The sequence below is a fragment of the Pongo pygmaeus genome, chromosome 11 (assembly GCF_028885625.2).
Source record: "Pongo pygmaeus isolate AG05252 chromosome 11, NHGRI_mPonPyg2-v2.0_pri, whole genome shotgun sequence".
Classification (NCBI taxonomy): Eukaryota; Metazoa; Chordata; class Mammalia; order Primates; family Hominidae; genus Pongo; species Pongo pygmaeus.
The window spans coordinates 64,724,353-64,746,175 of NC_072384.2; the positions used below are offsets into that span (position 1 = coordinate 64,724,353).

Here is a 21,823-nt window from a genome sequence, read left to right on the forward strand (position 1 = left end):
CTAATTCCACGTCTGAATGGTTGTCATTTCCTTTAGCCATCACTGATTTTATAAATTATAAACTTTTAAAAGGATGTGCTTTGACTAATAAAGGTGTTCAATATCTTCCACAATCTATAAGTCATCAACTCATGGTGATATTAATTTATCTTTAGTTTCTACATTGAGCTATTTTTATGCTTTTAAGTGTAAAATATAAATCGTGGTTATAAAATGCCTTAATATCCAATTAGAAAGCATAGAGTGTACCACCTATTTTTTGTATTTTCTATAAAATATCACCCAGCTAGTTTAACTATAGAAACCAGCTAATTCTGATACAATTATGCATTTATTTTAGCATTAGGAAAGCACAGTCATAACTAGTAATTTAAATCATGTATGGATGGAGAAAATTGGAAAGTTCTTTTTTTTTGGTCTTCCAATTTTGACATTTTTTTCTTCAGGGTGATGTTTTAACAGTATACGTGATCCAGAATCTAGCATGCCACAAACTATATAAGGTTAAGAGAAGATCCTAATCATATTCCAGGTTATTGGAGGGAAAAAGGAATCTCTGGGTGAACATGCTTCTTCATGTATTGTCTGGCTATAGGAGGATGCTAAGCAGAAGATTATTTATTGCCCTCTAGAATACAAATTATTGTGAAGGTACATCAAGTCAGTCGTGAACTAAAAAATAATTAAGTACAGCATATGCTCATAATTCTTTTCTGCATAGGTATTATTCTGTAGTCTATCCTGTGCTTGAATATGTCAGCCATAACAGATATTTCACTTTGTTGATATTAATTTTAATTTTGACTATCTGAATTACTGTGAAATTGTAGAAATCATTCATCTATTCATATTTCCTCACTGTAACCAACTCTTGACTTCATTTATTATAAATGTTTGTTTTATTATATTGTGATAAAAATAAGTGACAGTGAAGAGTATTATAAAATCTTTAACAGAAGAAAAATTGTGATGCTGTATATAAGGCCCAGAAAAGTATATTACAGTTAAGAGTTTAATTAAAGATTTATTGGAAGGCTAAAATCAATACTCACTTTCTTATTGATATAGTAGGGATCCAGGTCCTCCAGGGGCTCTGACACCATCTCTGGAGGAATGTCTCCATAAATAAATGGAAGGTTCTTTCCAGCTTCCAAGTCACTATTTGGCTTTGGTTTGTTCTCATCATCATTATCTTGTTCCTTTTTGGGCTTCTTGGCTTTCTCTTCTGCAGCACGTTTTTCAATAGCAGCAAGAGATTCCCTAGTAAAAAGGCGGAAACTTTCAGGTCCCGGGGGTACCAACAGTGCCTGTGCCATCTTTTCATCCTGCACATTTAATTACGTGTAGCTTCTTGCATACGAATTGCCTGCAATAAAAGAAAAATTGCATGAGAGTTAGGAAAGCAAGCTTTGGGCATAAGAACATCAACCAAAATGTCATTTTTTAGTAATTTTTTAAAGCTATAAACATTAAGTCATGCTTTTAGTAATGCACTACACATTTGAACTTAAAAACATCATCATTCAACCTCATTCTCAATAAGCCAAGTTCATAAATCTATCAAAAGTCTGTACTTAATGTTAGTTTGATTTAGCCACTCTAAAATGTACAGTATATATAATATATATAAACATTATATTTTACCTCAAGAATGTATATAATTTTGTCCATTTTTTAAAAGCATTTAAAAAAATTCTGTTTTGACACTTTAAGCCAAAATATAGTATACTTTCAGCAAAAGAGTAATGCCAGTTAAGTTTGTCAATAAAATTGCTTAATTATTCTGCATCCTGTCCCCTGCCTTTTCATAACTTTGTAACTCCCCAAATAAAGAAGTACTGGTAACAATACAATTATTGTGATACATCCCTGACTTACACAAATGAGGATAGAAAATGAAGTTTTGCCAAACCCAACCACTGTTCTCGTCGTCAGCATCATTGACAACTGCTGCTCCAGAAAAGATCTGATCACCAACAAGCAGGGACATGGAAGCCACTGCTGCCAGAAAAATCTACCTATCTTTAGTATTTCCTTTCTTTTATTAAGCCAGACTCTGTTTCCTTCTGAGGCAATGGAGAATATGTTTACTCCTTATTTCAATCTGCTGCCCTTCGATTATTCCAAGACAATTTTGACGTTTTCCCTGAATCTTCCATTTAGTATAGTGGTTAAAAGCATGGACTCAGGTGCTACACTCTGTCCATTCTAAACCCTGGCTCTGCCACTTATGAGCTGTGTGATCATGGACAAAGTAACCCCTTATTGCTTGACTTCATCTATAACATGAGGGTAGTAGGGAAACCGACCTCCCGGGTTATCATAAGGAATAAATGAGTTAATTATGTTGTGTCTAGAATAGTTTTTGGAATTAGTAAGCACTATATTATTGTAAACTATCATAATTAAATTATCTTCAGTTTCCCCAGCTATTTTCCCTCTTTTATGGTTTCAAGCATCCTCACAATTCAAACCACTCTTTAAACAAGTTCTTGCTGTGCTGGAACCACAATTGTGACTACGGAATTAAAGGAATGAGCTGAGAAGTGCAGTGTATAGAGGCACACTCACACATGCCGATCACCTGGATGAGAAAGAAGGGAAGGCAGACCGATGGAGTGGCCCTGCTCAATTTCTAGGGGAAGGGAACAAAAATCTATTTGCAGGATACATAATAGAACTATCAAAACCACAAGAAATCAGCTATGTAAATTTTGAAACATGAGTTATTTTATTTTGCATTATGCCAAAAATCACATTTAAAAAATCAAGATAAATAGAATACAGAAACAATGACAAACCAAATAAAATAAGTACATCAGTCATCTTATAAAAGAACCTACCACTATGGCACCAAAGTCATGATCAAAGTCATCTGTGACATTTTCCCCATTCCTACGATTCCCCTTTGCCCCCGCATTTATTCTAGGCTCCATAGTAGTTTATCCCTAAATGGCCCTCTAATTCTTGGCAGCTCACTACATAAACTTGAGCTTACAATCAGAAGCTCTGGATCTTTTAGTAACATAAGAAAAACAATATAGGTTATTATGTGTGTGTTTTTTGTTTGTTTGTTTATATCTTAATTACTAGTTCCCTGATCTGTTCCAATGACAAAAAAGTGTTTCTGTAACATTACTTATTATATTATACTATTATTATTTTTTTGAGACAGGGTCTCACTCTGTCACCCAGGCTGGAGTGCAGTGGCACAGTCACGGCCCTCTGCACCCTTGAACTCCTGGGCTCAGGTGATCCTCCCACCTCAGCCTCCTTAGTAGCTAGGACTACAAGTGCCCTCCACCATGCCTGGATCTTTTTTGTATCTTTTGTAGAGATGAGGTTTCAGTCGCCATTTTGTCCAGGCTGATCTCAAACTCTTGGGCTCAAGCCATCCGCCCGCCTCGGCCTCCCGAAGTGCTAGGATTACAGCAGTGAGCCAATGCGCTGGACCCAAAAAGTGTTTTTAAAGTAAGATATGTCTTTTCTTTGAGTTAGTATTTATGATATAATATTGTCATTATATCTTTTGCTACTATGAAGGTATATTCTATGTAAGTTATAGAATAAAATAGCAGGCCTGTCAAAAGTTATGTTATTTTTCTCTACTAATTTTGAACAGAACTTCTGTTTTATAGTTGGGCAGCACATTTTTTTTCTCCATCAGGTGGTATAGTACATGAATTGAAAGGTTTGAGAAAAATTCTATTTTACTCAAAAGTCAGTTGGTCATTTATTTTGTGTTTTCTAAGTTTTCGGGAGGCAGCACAAAATAAAACTAATGTTTTTAGCCATCTTATGTCAATTTTGATGGTCACATCATCAATCCAACTCTAAGCTGTGTGGAATAATCACAGCTTTTATGCTTTTGAGTGCAGAAAGAGTTTGAGCATTTTCTGCAAGCCTTAAGTACCTAAAGATGTGTAATCCATCTGTCTGATATCACCTGCCGTGAATTGAATGGCTGTGGTTCTTCTCCAGTGCTGAATGAAAATGAAACAGCATGACAAACATGTCTTAAGGAAATTCTATGAAACATGGTCGCTTTCTTAGAGGAGAAAAACAAAAAAAAAAGAGATTGATTTGAGGATTTGGTTTTGAACTAATTTTGATGTCTTTATTGACAATGAATGAAAAACACACTGCAATTGGAATGGGAGATCTGGGTTAGCATTGAGTCTGCTGCTAATGGTATGCCTGTATCATCTAACCTGTCTCAGCCTCAGTGTCATTGAGGCACCTCAACACAGAGATGGCTGCCCTTTTCCAGATGGGAATAGCTAATTTATATTAATAGATACATTTTACTTAATTGGAGTCTCCTAGTTGGTTTTTGTTTTAGAAATAAAATTAGGTTTAAAATATCTAATGTGGAAATCACTGAATAACTTTCACAAATTATTCTGATTTATCTGAGATGATATGGAACAAGGTGCCATCACAAAATCATGAAAAATTTTTTACAAATAAATAGTCCTTTGCCTTCTTATTTACCTATCAAGGGTTGGAATAAAGAATTTGAATCTTGGTCAAAAGAAAGTAAAAACGTCTCATTGAAATTCCCATACTGTTGTCTCTAAGTCCTCGGAAGACAGGCTAGTTCCAGACTCTCAGCTTTTCCCCTGCAAGGGAATTAGGGTTTGCCCAATATTTGGGTAGGCTGAGAAATTAAAGAATTTAGTGAGTAGAGTTTCTCATGGCTTCACTGACAATTTTGCTGTTTGGAAACCCCTCATAGTTCTTTGGCAGTTCTCTTTTACTTTTTTCCTCTCCTTTCTTGTACTCTGTGAGCTTATTATACAGAGTTCTTACATAATTTTATATTCATATTAGAGCAGACTTTAAAAATTAATTCTTACTGATGCCTTGGTGTGGAATATATATATTATTAATGATTATATGCACATTATAATTTATTAAAATACATAAAATTTAATATATCAAATTTTCTCCAGAGCTATCTTTGCAAGGACAAAAAAGATATGAAAAAAATCTTAGGAGATGATCTCTTTAACTGAAAACCAAAAAGCCTGTGGATGAATATGTGTAGGTAAAGCAAATACATCCCTTTGTTAACTAGTAAAAAGATTATGGTTCAGTATATCCTATTTGAGGAACAAACTGCAGAACTCCAAATCTGGAAGGGATCTCAAAATCATTTATTTGGAAAATATTTATGGAGGGATTCTATGAATCAGTACTCTGCTTGAACCAGGAATCCACGGTCACTTCCCTGGGGCTGACAGTCCAATGTGGGAGGCAGATTTTTATACAGATAATTATAATACAGTTATATACAGCTGGTTATTGTCTGAGGTTCATAAAAAGTATCAATATATTCATCCCAGGGAAGGGAGAGACAGCTATGGTTTGGAGAAATTTCCCTGAGGAAGTGATATTGGAGTAGGTTTTGTAGGCTAGTTGGAATTTGACTGGGGGCTTATGGTGGTGGTGGCTGGGAAGGGGTTGGTAGGAAGACACATTAGTAGAGACACATTAGTAAATACATATTGAGCAGGTGGGGTGGGGGCAGCATGTGTGCAGATGCAGAGACAAGGAAGAGCATGGGGAGTTTGGGAGCAACAACATGCAATTCATTATGGGTGGACATCACCCTGCACAGAAGGGAGTGGTATGACATAAAACTCCAAAGTTAGGCAGGATAGATCACTGAGGATCCTGTACTACACATGAAAGTATGCCATGGATGGGGAGTGTTATGATCAATGTGAAGACTGGAAAGATGGTGGCAGTATGAAGGGTGGACAGGCAGGGAGTGATCCTAGAGTGGTAGTTTTCAAATGTTGTGGTTTCAGGATTTCTTTACACTCTTAAAATCATTCATGAACCCAAATAGCTTTTGTTTACGGGGGGACTTAGCTATCCATATTTACCACATTAAAAATTAAAATGAAAAAATGTAAAAATTCTTATTAATTAATAATAAGCACTTGTATGTTTATACAGACAATAGATGGTTAATGAAAACAACTATATTATTCAAAACAGAAAAAAATTTAATGAGAAGAATGAATTTGTTTCACATTTAGTCAAATATCTTTATGTCACTTAAGAGAATACATTTAGATTTTCATAAATGCTTCTGTGTTCAGTCTGATGGAATATGTTGTTTTTTTGAAATGTATGAAGAAAATTCTCACGCATACGTGTGGCTGGAAAAGGGAGTGTTTTAATTGCCTTTCCAGTTAACTGTGAATATCCTTCTTTAATATCACATCAAAACTCTACAAATGGTAGTTTATTAAATTAGTTGTGTGAAATCAAAAGCCATATCAATGAACTTTTGATCTATCTTGTCCTTTGAATAGGTCTTTTACCTAATCATGCATGAATTATTTGGAAAATGGCACATTGTTATGAAGGTCTTACAGATTTTGACGAATTTTATTATATAATATCCAAAAATCGCATTTGTTACTATCACCACTAATGTCATGAGAAAAGTTGTAATGTATGGGTAGGCTGTCAAGCTCCCAGTGGCAGGTAAAAGTTTTCCCAAATTCCAATTTGCTCTTGAAATCTCGAATTTTAACATTGACAACAAATGCTGTCATTTGCTTTTCCTGAAGTGACAGGCTTTCCCTTTGTTCATTTTTGAGAAAATGTGTGCCAAATACTCAAGTCTGAATAACCATAGTTTGTCAGTTATTCTTTCAAGTGAAAATGGTGTTCCATGAAAAAAAGAAAAGTGGCTTATTCAGCTCCTGACTCAATCACACAAGTGCTTTTCCTAGAGACAACTAGGACACTTCAGTATGCAGTCAAATAGTTTGTATATTCCTCCAATTTCATCATACAGAATGTTAAAAATATGTATTTTTAGGGTTGTGCTTGAATAAAATTAATATGTACTGCTTCATCAGAGATGTATTATGTGAACTGGCATTATTTTTCTTACTGAGAGTGTGGAGCAATGAAGAAAACACAGACTACGCCTATAGTTTGATGCTACTGCATTGATTCCTGCTAAAGCATTAGCAGTTTTAGCACATGCCTATTGCTTTATCAGTGCAAGTGCAAAAACAGTGAAAAAAGACAAATGCCATTTTGGTATTATTACGAAAGTAGTTTAGAACTCAAAGCTCCCACACAAAGGGCCCCAGGAATCCCCAGTTGTCTAAAATCTATACTTTGAGAACAACTGCCCTAGAAGAAGGCAGTTAGACACCACTCAATAGTCAAAAGAAGAGAAGTAAAGGATCTGACTATAGCTCTGGTACCAAAAGGCATGGACTTAGCAATCAGAACTGAATTCAAGGCCTGACTCTGCTGTGTTCCTGAAGCTTCTTTATTCTTTATAATTTCCCTAGCTGTACAATGGAGATAATCATAGTTCATACTTTACAGAGTTAATATAACATTTAAATGAGAAAATGAACCTAAAGGGTGAGCACAGTGCCTGGAATACATTAATAGTAGGCCATCAATAAGTTAGGGAGAAAAACCACAGCCAGAAGAGTGTATTTAATGCACGAGTATAGGAGAGAGAAAAACAATGAGATTTTGTGACTGACTTGATAGGAGATATGAAATAAAGTTATAGGGTTAAGCTCACTTCCAGCTTTCCAGCTTAAGCCACAAATCGACATTAACCCAATAGAGAAATGGAGGTTTGTAAGGCATGATAATAAATTCTGTTTGGAACCTGTTCAGTTTGAGATAGCTGTGAGACATCTGGATATATAATTAAAATATGGATCTGAGACCCAGAAAGCTGTCTGGGCTGGGGTAAAGTTGATTAAGAAGTTACTGGATGAGTCTGGGCATGGTGGCTCATGACTGTAATCCCAGCACTTCAGAGGCTGAGGCAGGAGGACGGCTTGAGCCCAGGAATTCAAGGCTGCTGCAGTGAGCTATGATCTTGCCAGTGCACTCCAGCCTAAGCTACAAAACAAGACCTTGTCAAACAACACACACACACACACACAAAAAAAAAAAGCAGTTGAAGCTGAAGCTAAGAATATGCATGGCATTGCCTAAGGAAAAAAATGAAAGAATGATGAGTGAAGAGGCAAGACTCACACAACTACAAATTTTTAAGTAAAGGGAACAGAGAGGATGATAGACAACGAAGTTAGAACAATTATCTAGATGCCAAAGAGGAATTTCCAAGATGCTAATTAAAAGACACACGTGGGATTTAACAATTAGTCCAACTCTCTGCCTGTAAAATAAATGAAGAACAGTCCCAAAGAAGCTAAGTAATCTCCTCTAAAATGTCTACTGACAAACACAAATTATGACTTTTTCTATTATAGTTGACATATTTGTCTTGAATCTTACTATTATATGATTTGCTCTAAAAGTTCTAAGCTGTATATAAATAACTACAGAAAAATAGATTTGACTAGTTCATTTCAGTTTTCTGGCCTCACATATCAGTGTACTATGATGCTAACATAATCTTATGAAAGTACTTGAAGCCAGCCAATATGATGAGTACAAGACTAATATTTGTTAATGAATCAGAATCTAGAAAAATAGCATTGTAAACATTTAGGATATGCTGTGGCGTTACTAAGGAAAAATTTATTTTTTTCCATTAGTCATGGCCTATGGGTTCTCATCTTGCCTAATTTTCCAGAACTGCAGACAGTTTGGCAAATTGTGTTGGTCCATAACCTGTAGTATTAGTAGTGTCTCTCTTTCCCTCTCTCTGTCGGGATTTTTATGATTATGTTGCAGACAAAATTGATTAGTTCTGGTCTGTTTCCATGGAAACAAGATTGTGTCAGAAGCCTGTACATTTTTCATCTTTATGGATGGAAAGTTGCTGTATGTCATACAACTTGAGATAGCATTAAAAAAATCTGCAATGTATTTTCATGTCTTTGAGAAGGAGAGTGTGAGTTGCTGTGAAGGACTGGGTCCATTACTGAGGAGGGATGCTGTATTTTCTTGGTATCTGTAAGAGACTATTATAGTAAGGGTATAATGTAAAAGACAAGATTGACCAATGAACTACCTGTTGAAGAAAATTAGTTATTTTTCCCAGTGAAATTTTCACTGAGGGCCAATGATTGTCTGTTATTTACCATATATTCTCAGGCAGCATATGCACCCAACAGCATAAGATTTATCAAAGGCATACATACAGCACTCAGCACATTATAATGATAACCACTGGACACATTCCAAGGCAGAATTAAATACTATTTTCTATAATTTCAATAGTTTTGAAATAATACCTTAATCAGGGGGCTGTGAAGATCGAATAACAATAAACAAAATTCTATTGAATGATTACTATATCTCAGACACTGTCATGCAATATATGCATGTTAGCCCATTTAATCACTATTACAATTTCATGATGTTGTTACCATTATTATTTCCACTTTGGAGATCAAGAAACTTAGGTGCAGGTAGACTAGATAAGACAAGGAGCTAAGATTTAAACCTGTCTAGTTCAGAAAAAAAAAAAAAAAAGCCTAGGTACCTAAGCCTGAAAAATGAGAAGATTCTTGATGTTTGCTGAAACAAAATTAGGATAAATCAGTTACCTTACTGGGAGGTTACTATGTATAAAGCCCTGTGTCAGGAATGAGCGGTATACTCTAAGAAATGTTGCAATATTGTCCTCATCTTTATTTCCACATAGGAGATAGAGCAAACAGAAATGAATTAATAACAAACATAAAACCCATGTCTACTTTCACATGTATGCTACACACTTTGGAGTTATTTAATGATAAATTAAAAGCCTAGGCTAGCTTCTTCTACGTCAGGTACCTCTTGCTGTCAGTGTGTTGTCAAGGAAATCAGCATTACTATTAGTCTGAATAAACCTATTGAGAAAGTAACTCTACAGCAAGGGTATCACTATGTTATAGCCAAACACAAATGAAATCTAGACCTTCTTTATATTATTGTTCCGTTTCTATTAGCAAACGCATGATTGCCAACATGTGTTAACTATTTAACAAGATGATCTATTTCTGTTTTTCTGTACCTGGACTCAATGTCATGGCTCTGAAAAAAAAATAGCTTATTAAAAAAAGCATGAGTTCATCTCTATCTTCAAGATAATTATCCTGGAACTAATTAATTTTTAGGGGTTGATATTTTCTGTGACTTCATCCTTATCAGATAGTTATTAGCTTGAAGAGACAACTGTTAACTAGTAACAAAAATTAAGTCAACATTTTAAAGGACAAATCAGCATCATTGGATTTATTAGCTCTTTAATGTTTCTATTAAATGCTTGCAAAGTAAACTGTGTGTTTGACCCCCCAGGATTCATTCCATTCCAGATGTTTCCTTCAAGTCCCTTGACCATCTTTGTTTAAGAACCAGGTATATGATCTAATTCTGGCCAATGAAAGGTGAGGGGACTTCAGTCAAGTTGTTGTTTGTAAAAAGTTTCTTCACTACCAAGAAAGAGAACAAAGGGAAGATAGCATTCTCTGTCCTCTGGACCCTTTTCTATTGGGATAGAATACATGGCACTAGTTTAGCCAAAGCCAAATGAAAACCAGAAGAGATGCTAATCTGAAAGCAAAGCTGACACACTGAGGGTGGCAGGTCACAGAGACATATTTACCCCTGGGCCTTTGATGGATCACTTAGCTCGTGGACCCGAACAACCTCTGCACTGCTTGTTCTGTTCAATAAACATCTTTCTTGACTAAGACAGTTTTAGACAGTTTTTCTAGTTAGTTGCAGATGATACACCAAATAAACAAATAGTGTTTGGTCAGTTCAAAAACTTGACCAATCCAGAAGCCAGCTCACAACCAAGTACTCACCACATATTTGGATGACCTTTACCCCATACAGTCAGGTGAGCCATAGATCCAATTACCAAATAAATATAATAAAATTTAAAGTAAATACAGTCCAGGGTAATTTACTAAATACACAGGATGAATGTCTCTCTTAAAAGAAAAATATATAAAAAACTGAGTTGCCGGGCACGGTGGCTCACGCCTGTAATCCCAGCACTTTGGGAGGCCAAGGCGGGCAGATCACGAGGTCAGGAGATCGAGACCATCCTGGCTAACACGGTGAAACCTCGCCTCTGCTAAAAATACAAAAAATTAGCTGGGCTTGTGGCGGGCGCCTGTAGTCTCAGCTACTCAGGAGGCTGAGGGAGGAGAATGGCGTGAACCCGGGAGGCAGAGCTTGCAGTGAGCCGAGATCGCGCCACTGCACTCCAGCCTGGGCGACAGAGAGAGACTCTGTCTCAAAAAAAAACCAAAAAACAAAAAACAAAAAAAACAAAAAACAAACAAACAACAAAAAAAAACTGAGTTAATCTCTCTTTCTTACATCAATAGCCTTTGGCATCATTCCATTCCCTAAGGTCATCTGTGCTATGTCTCCCTGTACGTATTTGCCTCTTTGGAAGAACAAACTGGTAGAGGAAGGAAGAAAATACCCCTCTGCCTTCTTTTGGTCCTGACACAGCTGTCCTTGCTAAATAGTAGAGATTTTAGTTTATTTTCCACAAAAACAAACTTATACCCAGAAGTTGTTTAGTTACCTTAGATAGTTACAGCACCTTTTTCCGGAAAAGCTCCAGGTCTCTTCTGTGAATTATCTCACTTATTCTTACAATATCCCTAGAAGAGATTCTTTGCTCCTATCCCAGTAAGCCACTCTACTATGAATCCTTGACAGATACCTCATCCCTGTCAAACCTTGATGTGGCTTGGCTTCAGTTTTCTTGCTCCATGATCTGTGTAGAAAGAGAATACAGGTGAAATTAGCCTATAATCTTTGACATTTGGCATACGGGTGCTCTGGCTCTGTGTCTGGGTTTTATTCCTTTTTTTTTATAGCCCTAGATCGAGAAAGCAAGGATGATGCAAAGCAAGATATTTGACCCTTGTTAAAAGCATGCCCTAGCATGATTTAGGAAGAATGGGACCAGGAACCACTGCCAGGATCCTAGGGTGGGGACAGGGGCGCTCCGCCTTCTTTGGCAGCCTTGATCCATTTAGTCTTTCTGAAGGCATGCTGGCACTCCTGAGCATCCTTCTGTTCTTCCCTCTTGCTTCCTTCTCTCCTCTTCCCTCCTTACATCTTCCCCTTTGCTTCTTTTCCTCAAACATCTCAAAGACCAAAGAGGTAGACTAGTGGAACATGCGGTTCACATTGGTGTTGTAGGTCATTTTCTAGTTCCTTCTCCTCTCCACCTAAAACCCAGTTTGATTGGCTTACTAAAATAAGATAAATAAACCTATTTAGTAGCTTCTAAGAGTACATTTTAGACAAGCTGAGGTAAAAAGCCAGCATGCTAAATATTAACCTAAATGTAATAACCAGATGTCATACTCCTTTCCGCTATAACCAATAGCAATGGCTTAGCAGAGTTAAACCAATAATAATTATTTCAAAGGGCAATATACATAATTCTAAAATCAGTAACTAACATTTAAAACAATATTTACTGCAATTCATTTATACAATTCTCATAAGCCAAACTAGTCGTGAATTCTCACCAGTAAATTTCCCTTGACCACTTACCATAACAAAAAAACATTAAATCTCACTTTTACAATTGTATACATGGTCTATAAAATCTTTGTCTCCAGATGAACTCTCTCCTAAGCCATCATTTCTTTTTCTCTATTCTGTTACCAGAGTGATGGTTTCAAATCACACAACCTACCCTTGTTCAAATCTGTCAGTGGCTCTCAGTGACTCAGAATCACTTTAGCAAAGTGTGGAAGTGCCTTCATGATCTGGCCTCTGCCTCTCTTCTCTTACCTCTCACTAAGTGGTAACAATAACACAAATGCTAATAATAATACCCATAAGACACACCTTGCATCAGAAATTGAGCAACAGATTGTTACATAAATTTATAATTCTTCAATAAACGTTAGTTCCCTCTACTTCACAGCCACAAGCTTAATAAATGTTATTTCCCTTGTCTTCATAGCACACAAGTAACTAAGTTTTAAATACTTCGACCTTCAGCCTGAGCTATAATGAACATGATGTTAAGTAAGTTAAATAACCAAAACATCAATTTAAATACATTTTTAAAATATTTGAGAGCTTTTTGCTGGGATGTGGAGGGGGATGAGGTAGGGAGGGCTGGATATCGAAAAGGGAATAAGGAGGAGCAGAAGGGTGGAGTTTGAGAAAGCATCCCAGAAGTTTCTGATTTGCTTGAGTTATCTTTCTTTTTCCTATCCTTGTGAAAATTACTGATTTACAGATTGGAGAAAATATATTTTATGGCCTTGGCTTCAAACAGGAAAGAGTTGTTTTTTTTTTTCTTTTTTCAATCCCAAGTATCCATGGGAAATCGCAGTGATTCCTGCACGTGGATTCATACTCCACTTCAGGCCACATACTTCAAACTGTGTTATATCATAATAAGAGTTGCATCTCACTTATTTTTAAAAGCAGCCCTGGCTTACAAATTAACTATTATATAAAATTGGACTCTAAGCAATTCTGAACTTCAGTGAGCATAAGAATCACCTGTGCAGTGGGGCGCAGTGGCTCACGCCTGTAATCCCAGCACTTTGGGAGGCCGAGGCGGGTGGATAACAAGGTCAGGAGTTTGAGACCAGACTGACCAACATGGTGAAACCCCGTCTCTACTAAAAATACAAAAATTAGCCAGGTGTGGTGGTGTGCACCTGTAATCCCAGGTACTCAGGAGGCTGAGGCACTGGGAGGCAGAGGTTGCAGTGAGCTGAGATCACACCACTGCACTCCAGCCTGTGTGACAGAGTGAGACTCCATCCGCCCCACTTCAAAAAAAAAAAAAAAAAAAAAAAGAATCACCTGTGCTACTTGTAAAAGATGCAGATTTCTGGATTCAATTTCTGGAGATTCTGCAAAAAGTAGGTCTGAGGTAGGGCCGAGGGATCTGCATTTTTAATACATTCCCCAAGTGAGTTTTGTGCAAGCGATGCTTGGATGACTATTTGAGAAAGGATGCTCTAAAGGAATGAGTAAAGAATATGATCTGAGTGCTTTTGGCAATCAAGCCTGGAATTTTGCTGTAATGTCCCCAGTAACTAAGAAAAAATTGAAGCATATTGGATCACATGAATTTTGTTCTATTTTAGGAAAAAACAAAACAAACACATTTCCTAAAAGTTGTATATAAAAAGCAAACATTTTTCAAGAACTAAACTGAAGGGAGGAAAGTTTGTTTAGGATATAGTATAAAGGACATGAGGCAACATGCTCAACAGACATCTTAAATTTTATTTTGCACAGATGCATACAAGGTTCAGTCGAAAAAGTCTTTCTCTGATGGTTGCTATTAGTTAAACTCAGTGAATTTCATTTAGAAGGTGATGAGATAAGATGGTCCAGAAACTTTGCTTTCAGATGACCTAATACATCTATTGGATCTGGAGATCCCCCAAAAACGGTTAGCCTGCATTTGAAATTATCTTAATAAAATTTCAGCATTTTAGTAATTTAGGGGAAATTCTTTGGTTTTCAAACAAGGAAGTGATAGTTCAAACAGCATGATAGAAACTTTACCCTAAAAATGCTAGATGTCACCAGCTGAGGAATCTTAGACAAATTAAATCTTTAATTTTATTTTTCTTAAGCCATTTCTACTTAGTATTGTTATTAATGCTTATGCTAATATCAACAATTGAATATTCTAGAGGTAAGTTTGTATCCTCTTTTGTGATTATTTTAGTTTATCCTGAAAATTTATTTATCCTTTAAGATCTTCTAGTTCCCAGTGTTGTAAAATTTTTGTTTTACTATGGCTCCATTATTTTTAGCATCATTTTGCATCTTTACCCTTTATTTCTGGCCATGAATGCAACTTTATTTTCTTTCAATTGTTTTTATCTTCCTTTATACTGATGACATAATATACCTGCTTAAGAATTTTTCAGGTTACAACCATTTGTGTCATGTAGTAGGCTGTAAAATTCTGGCTGTTCAGCATTTTGCACAAGAACAGAAGCAGATCCAAAGGTGGTCATGGAGGAACTCACAAGCTTTGCCATGAGGAAGGGACACCTTTCCATCTGGGTGGGAATCTGGCTGGCTTTTCAACCTCTGTGATGAGGTAACAGTCTCAATTACCATCTGCTCACTTGGTTTTAAGACTTCATGTCGCTATTAAAGACATAACTTCAAATGGACAAATCACCAAGATATTAGAGGGTGAAATACTGGAATGTTGTCTAGGAAGCCAAGTTGTCCATTCAGTTCTTGGGGAGCTCCAGAGATTCTCCTTGTAGTAACTTTGATCACCTTCGTGATGGTTCATGCTAACTTAAAGTCTGAGACTTCTTTCTTTGTGTTGTATAAAATTCGTTTCTTCCTTTAAAAATGTTGAGCTCAGGAGGCTCAGAACTAAGTGTACATTTTGAAAGAGTAAATTCATTAGCCTACAGTCCTTAACAGATGTATCACATACATTTTCTCCATTTTCCTTGTCTTGAGATTCCTATTGCACAAAGATATATATATATAACTTTATATATATATAAAACTTTATATATATATAAAACTTTATATATATAAAACTTTATATATATATAAAACTTTATATATATATAAAACTTTATATATATAAAACTTTATATATAAAACTTTATATATCTATAAAACCTTATATATAAAACTTTATATATGTAACTATATATATAAAAAACTTTATATATATATAATGCTATATATATAAAAAACTTTATATATATAATGTTATATATATAAAACTTTATATATACATATAACTTTATATATATATATAAAACTTTGCATCACTTTTTAAAAGAGGTGGGATATAATAAAAATCAAGTTCCTCTATGTGATTTAAAAGGCTTTTTCATTCTTTAGCTTGATTCTATACTTCTTATAAACCATTTTTTCTCAAGGACTATACTTAATTTTATAATAAAAATAAATATTAAGAAATGAACTTGGAAGCACTGTATCCTAACATTGAAAAGAATCTTTCAGGCCATCTAGTTTCACCAACCTAGTTTAAAGCAGTGGTTCTCAAAATTTAGCATCAGAATCACCGGGCTAACTTCTTGTTAAAACACAGCTTTCTGAGCTCCACCCCAGGTGTATATGGCTGAGACCCAATTTTGCATTTCTAACAAATGCAAAGATAATGCTGATGTTGCCAGCCCAGGAACCACACTTTGACAATACCTAGCTTATCGAATCCAGGATTTTACGTTTTTTTTTTTTTTTTTTTTTTTTTCAGGTTAGAAACATGTATACTGGGCATATGACTTTCATTTTTGCAGTTTCTTAAAGATGACAATCATAGCTTCTTCAGTCTCATTTATTTATTCATTTGATGCCCTATGGTGTAATTTCGCTGCACCTGGAACCTTGAAATGATTTACAGCAGTATTACACAGAAACCTGCAATCGCTTTCAGTCTCTCTGCTGCCAGCCTGACTCCCATATAGCCTGTTTTTACCTCGCCTGTCAGAGTGATTTGAGAACATAGAAATCGAATCATATCATTCCTCTGCTCAGAAGCCCCCAGAAGCTACCCAGAAAAAAAGTCCCAAATCCTTACAATTGCCTAAAAGTCCTTATAATCTGTCTGACCTTTTGGTTATCTAGTGGAAGGCACCTCCTTCTATTCTCCTTCTCCCTCAGTTCTCTGTAGCCTAACAGGCTTCCAGCTGCCCTCTGTACCTGGAAGCACACACAGACTATTTCCTCCTTCCAGTATGCTCTTCCTCTAGGAAGCTTAATGACTAACTCTTTTATCTCCTTCAAGTCTTGGCCAAAAGTTTACCTTCTTGAAGAGACCTGCTCACACTTCTCCTCTAATCTCTTACCCTGCTCTGATGTTTCCAAGTCACTTATCATTTTGCTAGGTACTATATAACTTACTTATAATGTTTACTATTCATTTTATGTCTCTCCTGGATAGCACAGAAACAGCACAGGGGCTGGAATATTTGCCTTTTTGGGGTCTATTTTCACCGATGAATCTCATGTGTCTAGAACAGTACACGCACATAGTCATGCTCAATGAATACTTTTTTACATCAATGAATTATTTACTTTTGGTTTCTAAAAAATTTAGTAGCTTTTTTTTTTAGATTTATTATTTGGAAATTCAGCCCAATCTTTAGAAACTTACATATTCTATTTATGGCAACATATTTTATAATAGCAATGTCTAGAAAAAATGAAATCGTCCACTAATGGGGTATTGATTAAGTAAATCAGATAACTTTGTTTTGTATTATATAGGTATTAAGATGATAAAACATAAAAGGACTCAATGTAGGAAAAACAAAGTCAAACTTTATAGGCACTATATTTACTAATTATGTAGGCTTATTTAATCTAAATCAAAATACATACATTACAATCTTCTTTACCTCAAAAATAATTATATAACTATGCCAAGTTTACTAGACTCTCTTTAGAACAAAGCAAATTGAAGACTGAATACTTTACCTAAAGTATTTCCCACTCCAAAATATCTTAGAAAAGTAAGAATGATAATAGAGAACAGTGATTAAGCACTTGTCACTTATCAGGGACTGATCACTTCATTTAATATTCATAACAAATATATAAGATAAACATGATTGTTGTTTGTATTTTTTAGATAAGAAAACTATAATGTTCAGAGGGGACAAGTAACTTGCCCAAGGTCACATGACTAGTAAATGTTGCCATCAAATTCTATAATATTTTCTTTGGGAAAGTTAATCAAAGCCTCTCTACAATGATCTTACCAACGAACTTCTCCAGCTACATCTTACATACTCTGTATATTTCCATTCCTTAAAAGACCCCAGCCTCTGACATCTGGCGTTCAAAAATGTTCACGCTGTCTGAAATATCATTGACCACCAACTGTCACCTGTTAAAATCCTACTAAAATTTTTACAGTAATTATATATATTCTATCTTCTGTTGTTATTGAAGATGTGCCTTATTGCTTCTACATTTATTATTAAATTCCTTGAGGATAAGGATGTATTGACTACCTACCACAGTAAGCAGGACATTATTAGATATATGGTGGATACAATTGCCCAAACAAATCTTAAAAACATTCTGTCCAATGTGGTAGCCATTGACCACATGAGGAACTGAGCATTCGAAATGTGGGTAGGTGCCAAATTTCAAAATGATATTTAGGACATATCATCTTAAACAAAATATATCATTAATAAAATCAATCTTATTGTTTTCTTTTTTTGATATTAAAATCTAGAACATTTAAAATTACATACATGGGACTCATTATATTTCTAATGCGCTGTGCTTTTTTCAGATATACCTGTTCCCTACTCCATCACTCTCCTCCAAGGGATCAAATTCATGAACAAAGGCATGAATTAAGCAAGAGGAGAATCCCTTATTCTGAGATGTTCTACAAGGGGGAGGGGGCTGTCTCTGGATCAATAGTTCTTCTATTTTATGTAGTCAGGTTGCTGCTTTTGTCTTTTGGTCTAAGAAACACCATAGTGAAAAAGCTACTTGGTCCATAAGTGAACATTCTCTCTGTGTGCGCAGTGGAGCAGAAACCACATGCAAATCAGAATATAACAGAATTACAGGAAGCTTTCTATTTTGAAGTACATTGGCAACATGACAAATATAAAGCAAACAGCATTCTCCGAACAATCCTTGATCCCTTTCCTACCCCAACATCAGCCATAATAGAGAGCCCTATGTGTTGCCCTCAGCCACGTGTCTCCTACTGCTTGCTGGTACCATGTGCTTTAGGCGGTTTCTTTCCAGGCAAACACAGACTGTTTACTGACTGTAATCAAAATGACAGCCCACTGTTTTCACAACTGAGTGTTGAGAGTCGATTGCCTTTTTCACTTGGCAACCTGAGGAAAATTGAGAACTGGGAACTTGAGGTATGACTTACATTACTTCAAGATGGCGGTGTTTACTCCACATGTTATCTGCGCTCCTTTGAGATTTAAAATACAGAGGATTGGGATTTGTCTAGCTCAGAGAAAAGAGGTTTTAATCACTGCTTTCAGATGGGTGCAAACGGTAAACCACACCGGAGCACAGGATGATTTAGGTGTGTCTGAAGTTCAGCTGCCATTTGATTCTTCATCAGCAAAAAACCAATCACATAAAGAGGACTTCCCCACTAAGCAGGCCCCTTAGATACACGGTTATAATGTTACAGAGTGGATCACTCTAAGATGGTGCCACAGAAGATAATGCAATATACTAGAAAAACATGCCCCTGCCCTATCTTTCTTAGAAATGAGATTTAATGAAAAGATAAGAAAGATGAAAACAGAAGGAAAGATATACAAGTTGCAAATCAGACAAACTGTATTCTAGACTTGTCTCTGCTGTCACTTGTGTGATATATTGAACACTTGAGATCTCAGATGTTTAGTGTTTATGTGAGTAAAAGAGAAGGGAGAGGTGGGAAATTGACCAGTTAATTTGTAGTACCTCTTTTATCACTAAAACTCTAGTTCAGTGTCCAGACTTTGGGACTCTGTTCTAGGCTTACTCCAAATGTTTGTCCCTTCTGAGAGAAGCTTCTGAGGGTATAGCAATACCCTTATACCCTGAACGTGGGTCACTAAACCTTATATACATCATGTTCCTGAGATAGGTATGTCACATCTCTTACAGGATATATTCATTTTTAGAAGACTTTAGTGAACTAGATGCTTGCATAGGTCCTCTGCAGCCCAAATTTAAACTGTTTCTTGATGAATAAATAATATAAATGCCTTGGGTAGAATATAACTTGAAGATCAGTTGCTGAAAAGAACTATCCCTTGAATCCTTTCTAACTCTAGATATTCAATTTTGTACACATGACATCTTCATGAAGTGGTAATATAAAAAATCTCCTACTGAGAAATTCCATACAAATTGCAGTTAAAAGAAAAACCTAGAAAACTTTAAGTCTGGTTTTCAGTGAAATATGACCAGTCACTTGGCCATATCTCCCCCAAAAAGGGCCCTTTGAAATAAAGAAAAGATGAAAAAAAAAAGTCTTTCCTGGGATCTGAATTCAGGACCCACCCAGAGAATCTGTGTTTTTCCTTCAGCCTCTGAGCACATCATTGGCACCAAAATAGAGCAAAGGACTGCGTGCACTGCCCTGATTTAGGTGTGGATGATGCCACTTACTGCAGCGGGGAATGCAGAGTAAAAGGTCTCTGCACATAAGGACAGGAAGGGGATGCTGTTCAGTGCTCAATTCTTTTGAGGCTAAAGGAGATCCAGAATTCCACAGGTAAGAGAAAATGATATATGATAAAAAATTTTGTTTTAAACAGGGATTGTAGCAACCAAACTGCTGAAGACTGGCATGGTCTGTCTGTCTTCACCCTCCAGAGGATAGAGGACCTGGTAGGTAAGAAACTGACTAGCGAGGGCAGTAATCCTTAGGAGAAACCTAAGAAGAGGTGACAGGGAAGATGCCAGGAGGGAGAGATGCCCTGCTGTGTGCCAGGTGTGCCACCTGAGCTGTCTCCTCAAGGACATGGAGGATTCAGGATCCTGATAAAATTGCCAGTGCAAAATCAGACATTGAGTTCACTCATTCTTCAAGTGTCACTCCTCTTTAAAAATTAACAGACTTTTTTTTAGAACAATTTTAGGTTTACAGAAAAGTCGATCAGAAAGTATTGAGTTCCCACATCAAGTGCCTTTTTTAATGTCTGAAATATCTGCCTTCAAAATTTTTATTCAGACATAAATTGAGAGAATAAATAGAAACAATTTTGTTAAGTGTGAAACTTCCCAAATTTAGCTTTCTTGAGGGATATGGATTTTTGGGGGAGAGGAGGAAGTGTATTATTTTCTGATTAAATTGATCTCACAAAGTATTTTCTGAACTGGCACCACTATCATGGATTTAATGGGATATTTAAAAGAAAGGTGTCTTACAATGACAAGATAATTTTAAGATACTGAGTAGAAAACCATCCCTTACAAATGCATAAGAGGGAGCTAACTATTGTTGTTTTCATGGTGTATCTTAACTCTAGTGTTTATTTGCATGAAAATCTGCATCTTGATTTGGATGTGCTCTGCCACTTTTCATTTACCTTCATGCTTTACCCTTTCCTTTTCAAAATGTACAAAGTGCTTATGAATAAGGAGTTGGAAGATTTCCTCAAAAGAATCTGGTTAGTTCTTACAATTGTCATCATGTTGGTAGAGGGGAATGGTTATATCAACCATAAATTATTCCCCCTCTACACTGATTGTGTTATTTAAGGTGACCCTTCTTCATAAAATCATTCCTCCCCTGGTTCAGGCTTTCATTCTTATATATCTCATTGGTTTCTTATTTATATTTTCATTGCAGACTTCCCAAATACTTTGTGTATAAAGGATGGTTTTTTTTTTTTTAATAAGTGATCCAATCCCAATGGGAGGACACAAGCACTGTGTCACACACATTCATCATAACCCTGGCCTCGAACTTGATAACTTTGCAATTCCTTGGCCAGTATTTCTTCTGTTTATCACAGAAGCACCAGCGACCTGCCTCAAAATGTGGATATTCTCATCTTGAGACTCAACAGATATTTTCTGTTATGATAATCATTTTACTGACCACGTTGGCAGAATGTTAGAGATGGGTGAAGAAAGCATAGTTAAATACTAATATTAAATGATGATCCTCTAGAGAAAAGACTTTAGGATATAATCTTCTCTGAAGGACCTGTAGAGGATTGTCCTCTATGTCTCCTACCCAGCTGTGGGAAACCAATCCGGAATAGCAACTGGGGTGTTAACCTAGGAAATGTCTCCTTAAAAGCTGACTCATCTTAGGAATGAGATTCTTTTTAAGAAATGCAATTAATTATTAATTTCTCTCCACTATTAGATTAATTCACTTCTTTCTCGGATATAC

At 36.0% G+C, this 21,823-nt stretch overlaps 1 protein-coding gene across 8 annotated transcripts in view; it reads right to left on the bottom strand.

The window, feature by feature from the left end:
- The window catches only part of SCN3A (sodium voltage-gated channel alpha subunit 3), a 115,230-nt gene that overhangs the window by 86,072 nt on the left and 7,335 nt on the right, over positions 1-21,823 (bottom strand). For 6 of the 8 annotated variants that reach the window (XM_063647595.1, XM_063647596.1, XM_063647594.1 and 3 more), the window contains exons 2-3: positions 11,507-11,701; positions 1,053-1,366 (exon numbers count right to left, since the gene is read on the bottom strand). In XM_063647595.1, the coding sequence (XP_063503665.1) occupies positions 1,053-1,316 (264 nt within the window). In that variant the 5' untranslated portion in view covers positions 1,317-1,366; positions 11,507-11,701. Of the gene's footprint in view, positions 1-1,052; positions 1,367-11,506; positions 11,702-21,823 lie in introns of those variants that run through there. The other 2 variants (XM_063647593.1, XM_063647598.1) reach the window with 2 other exon arrangements.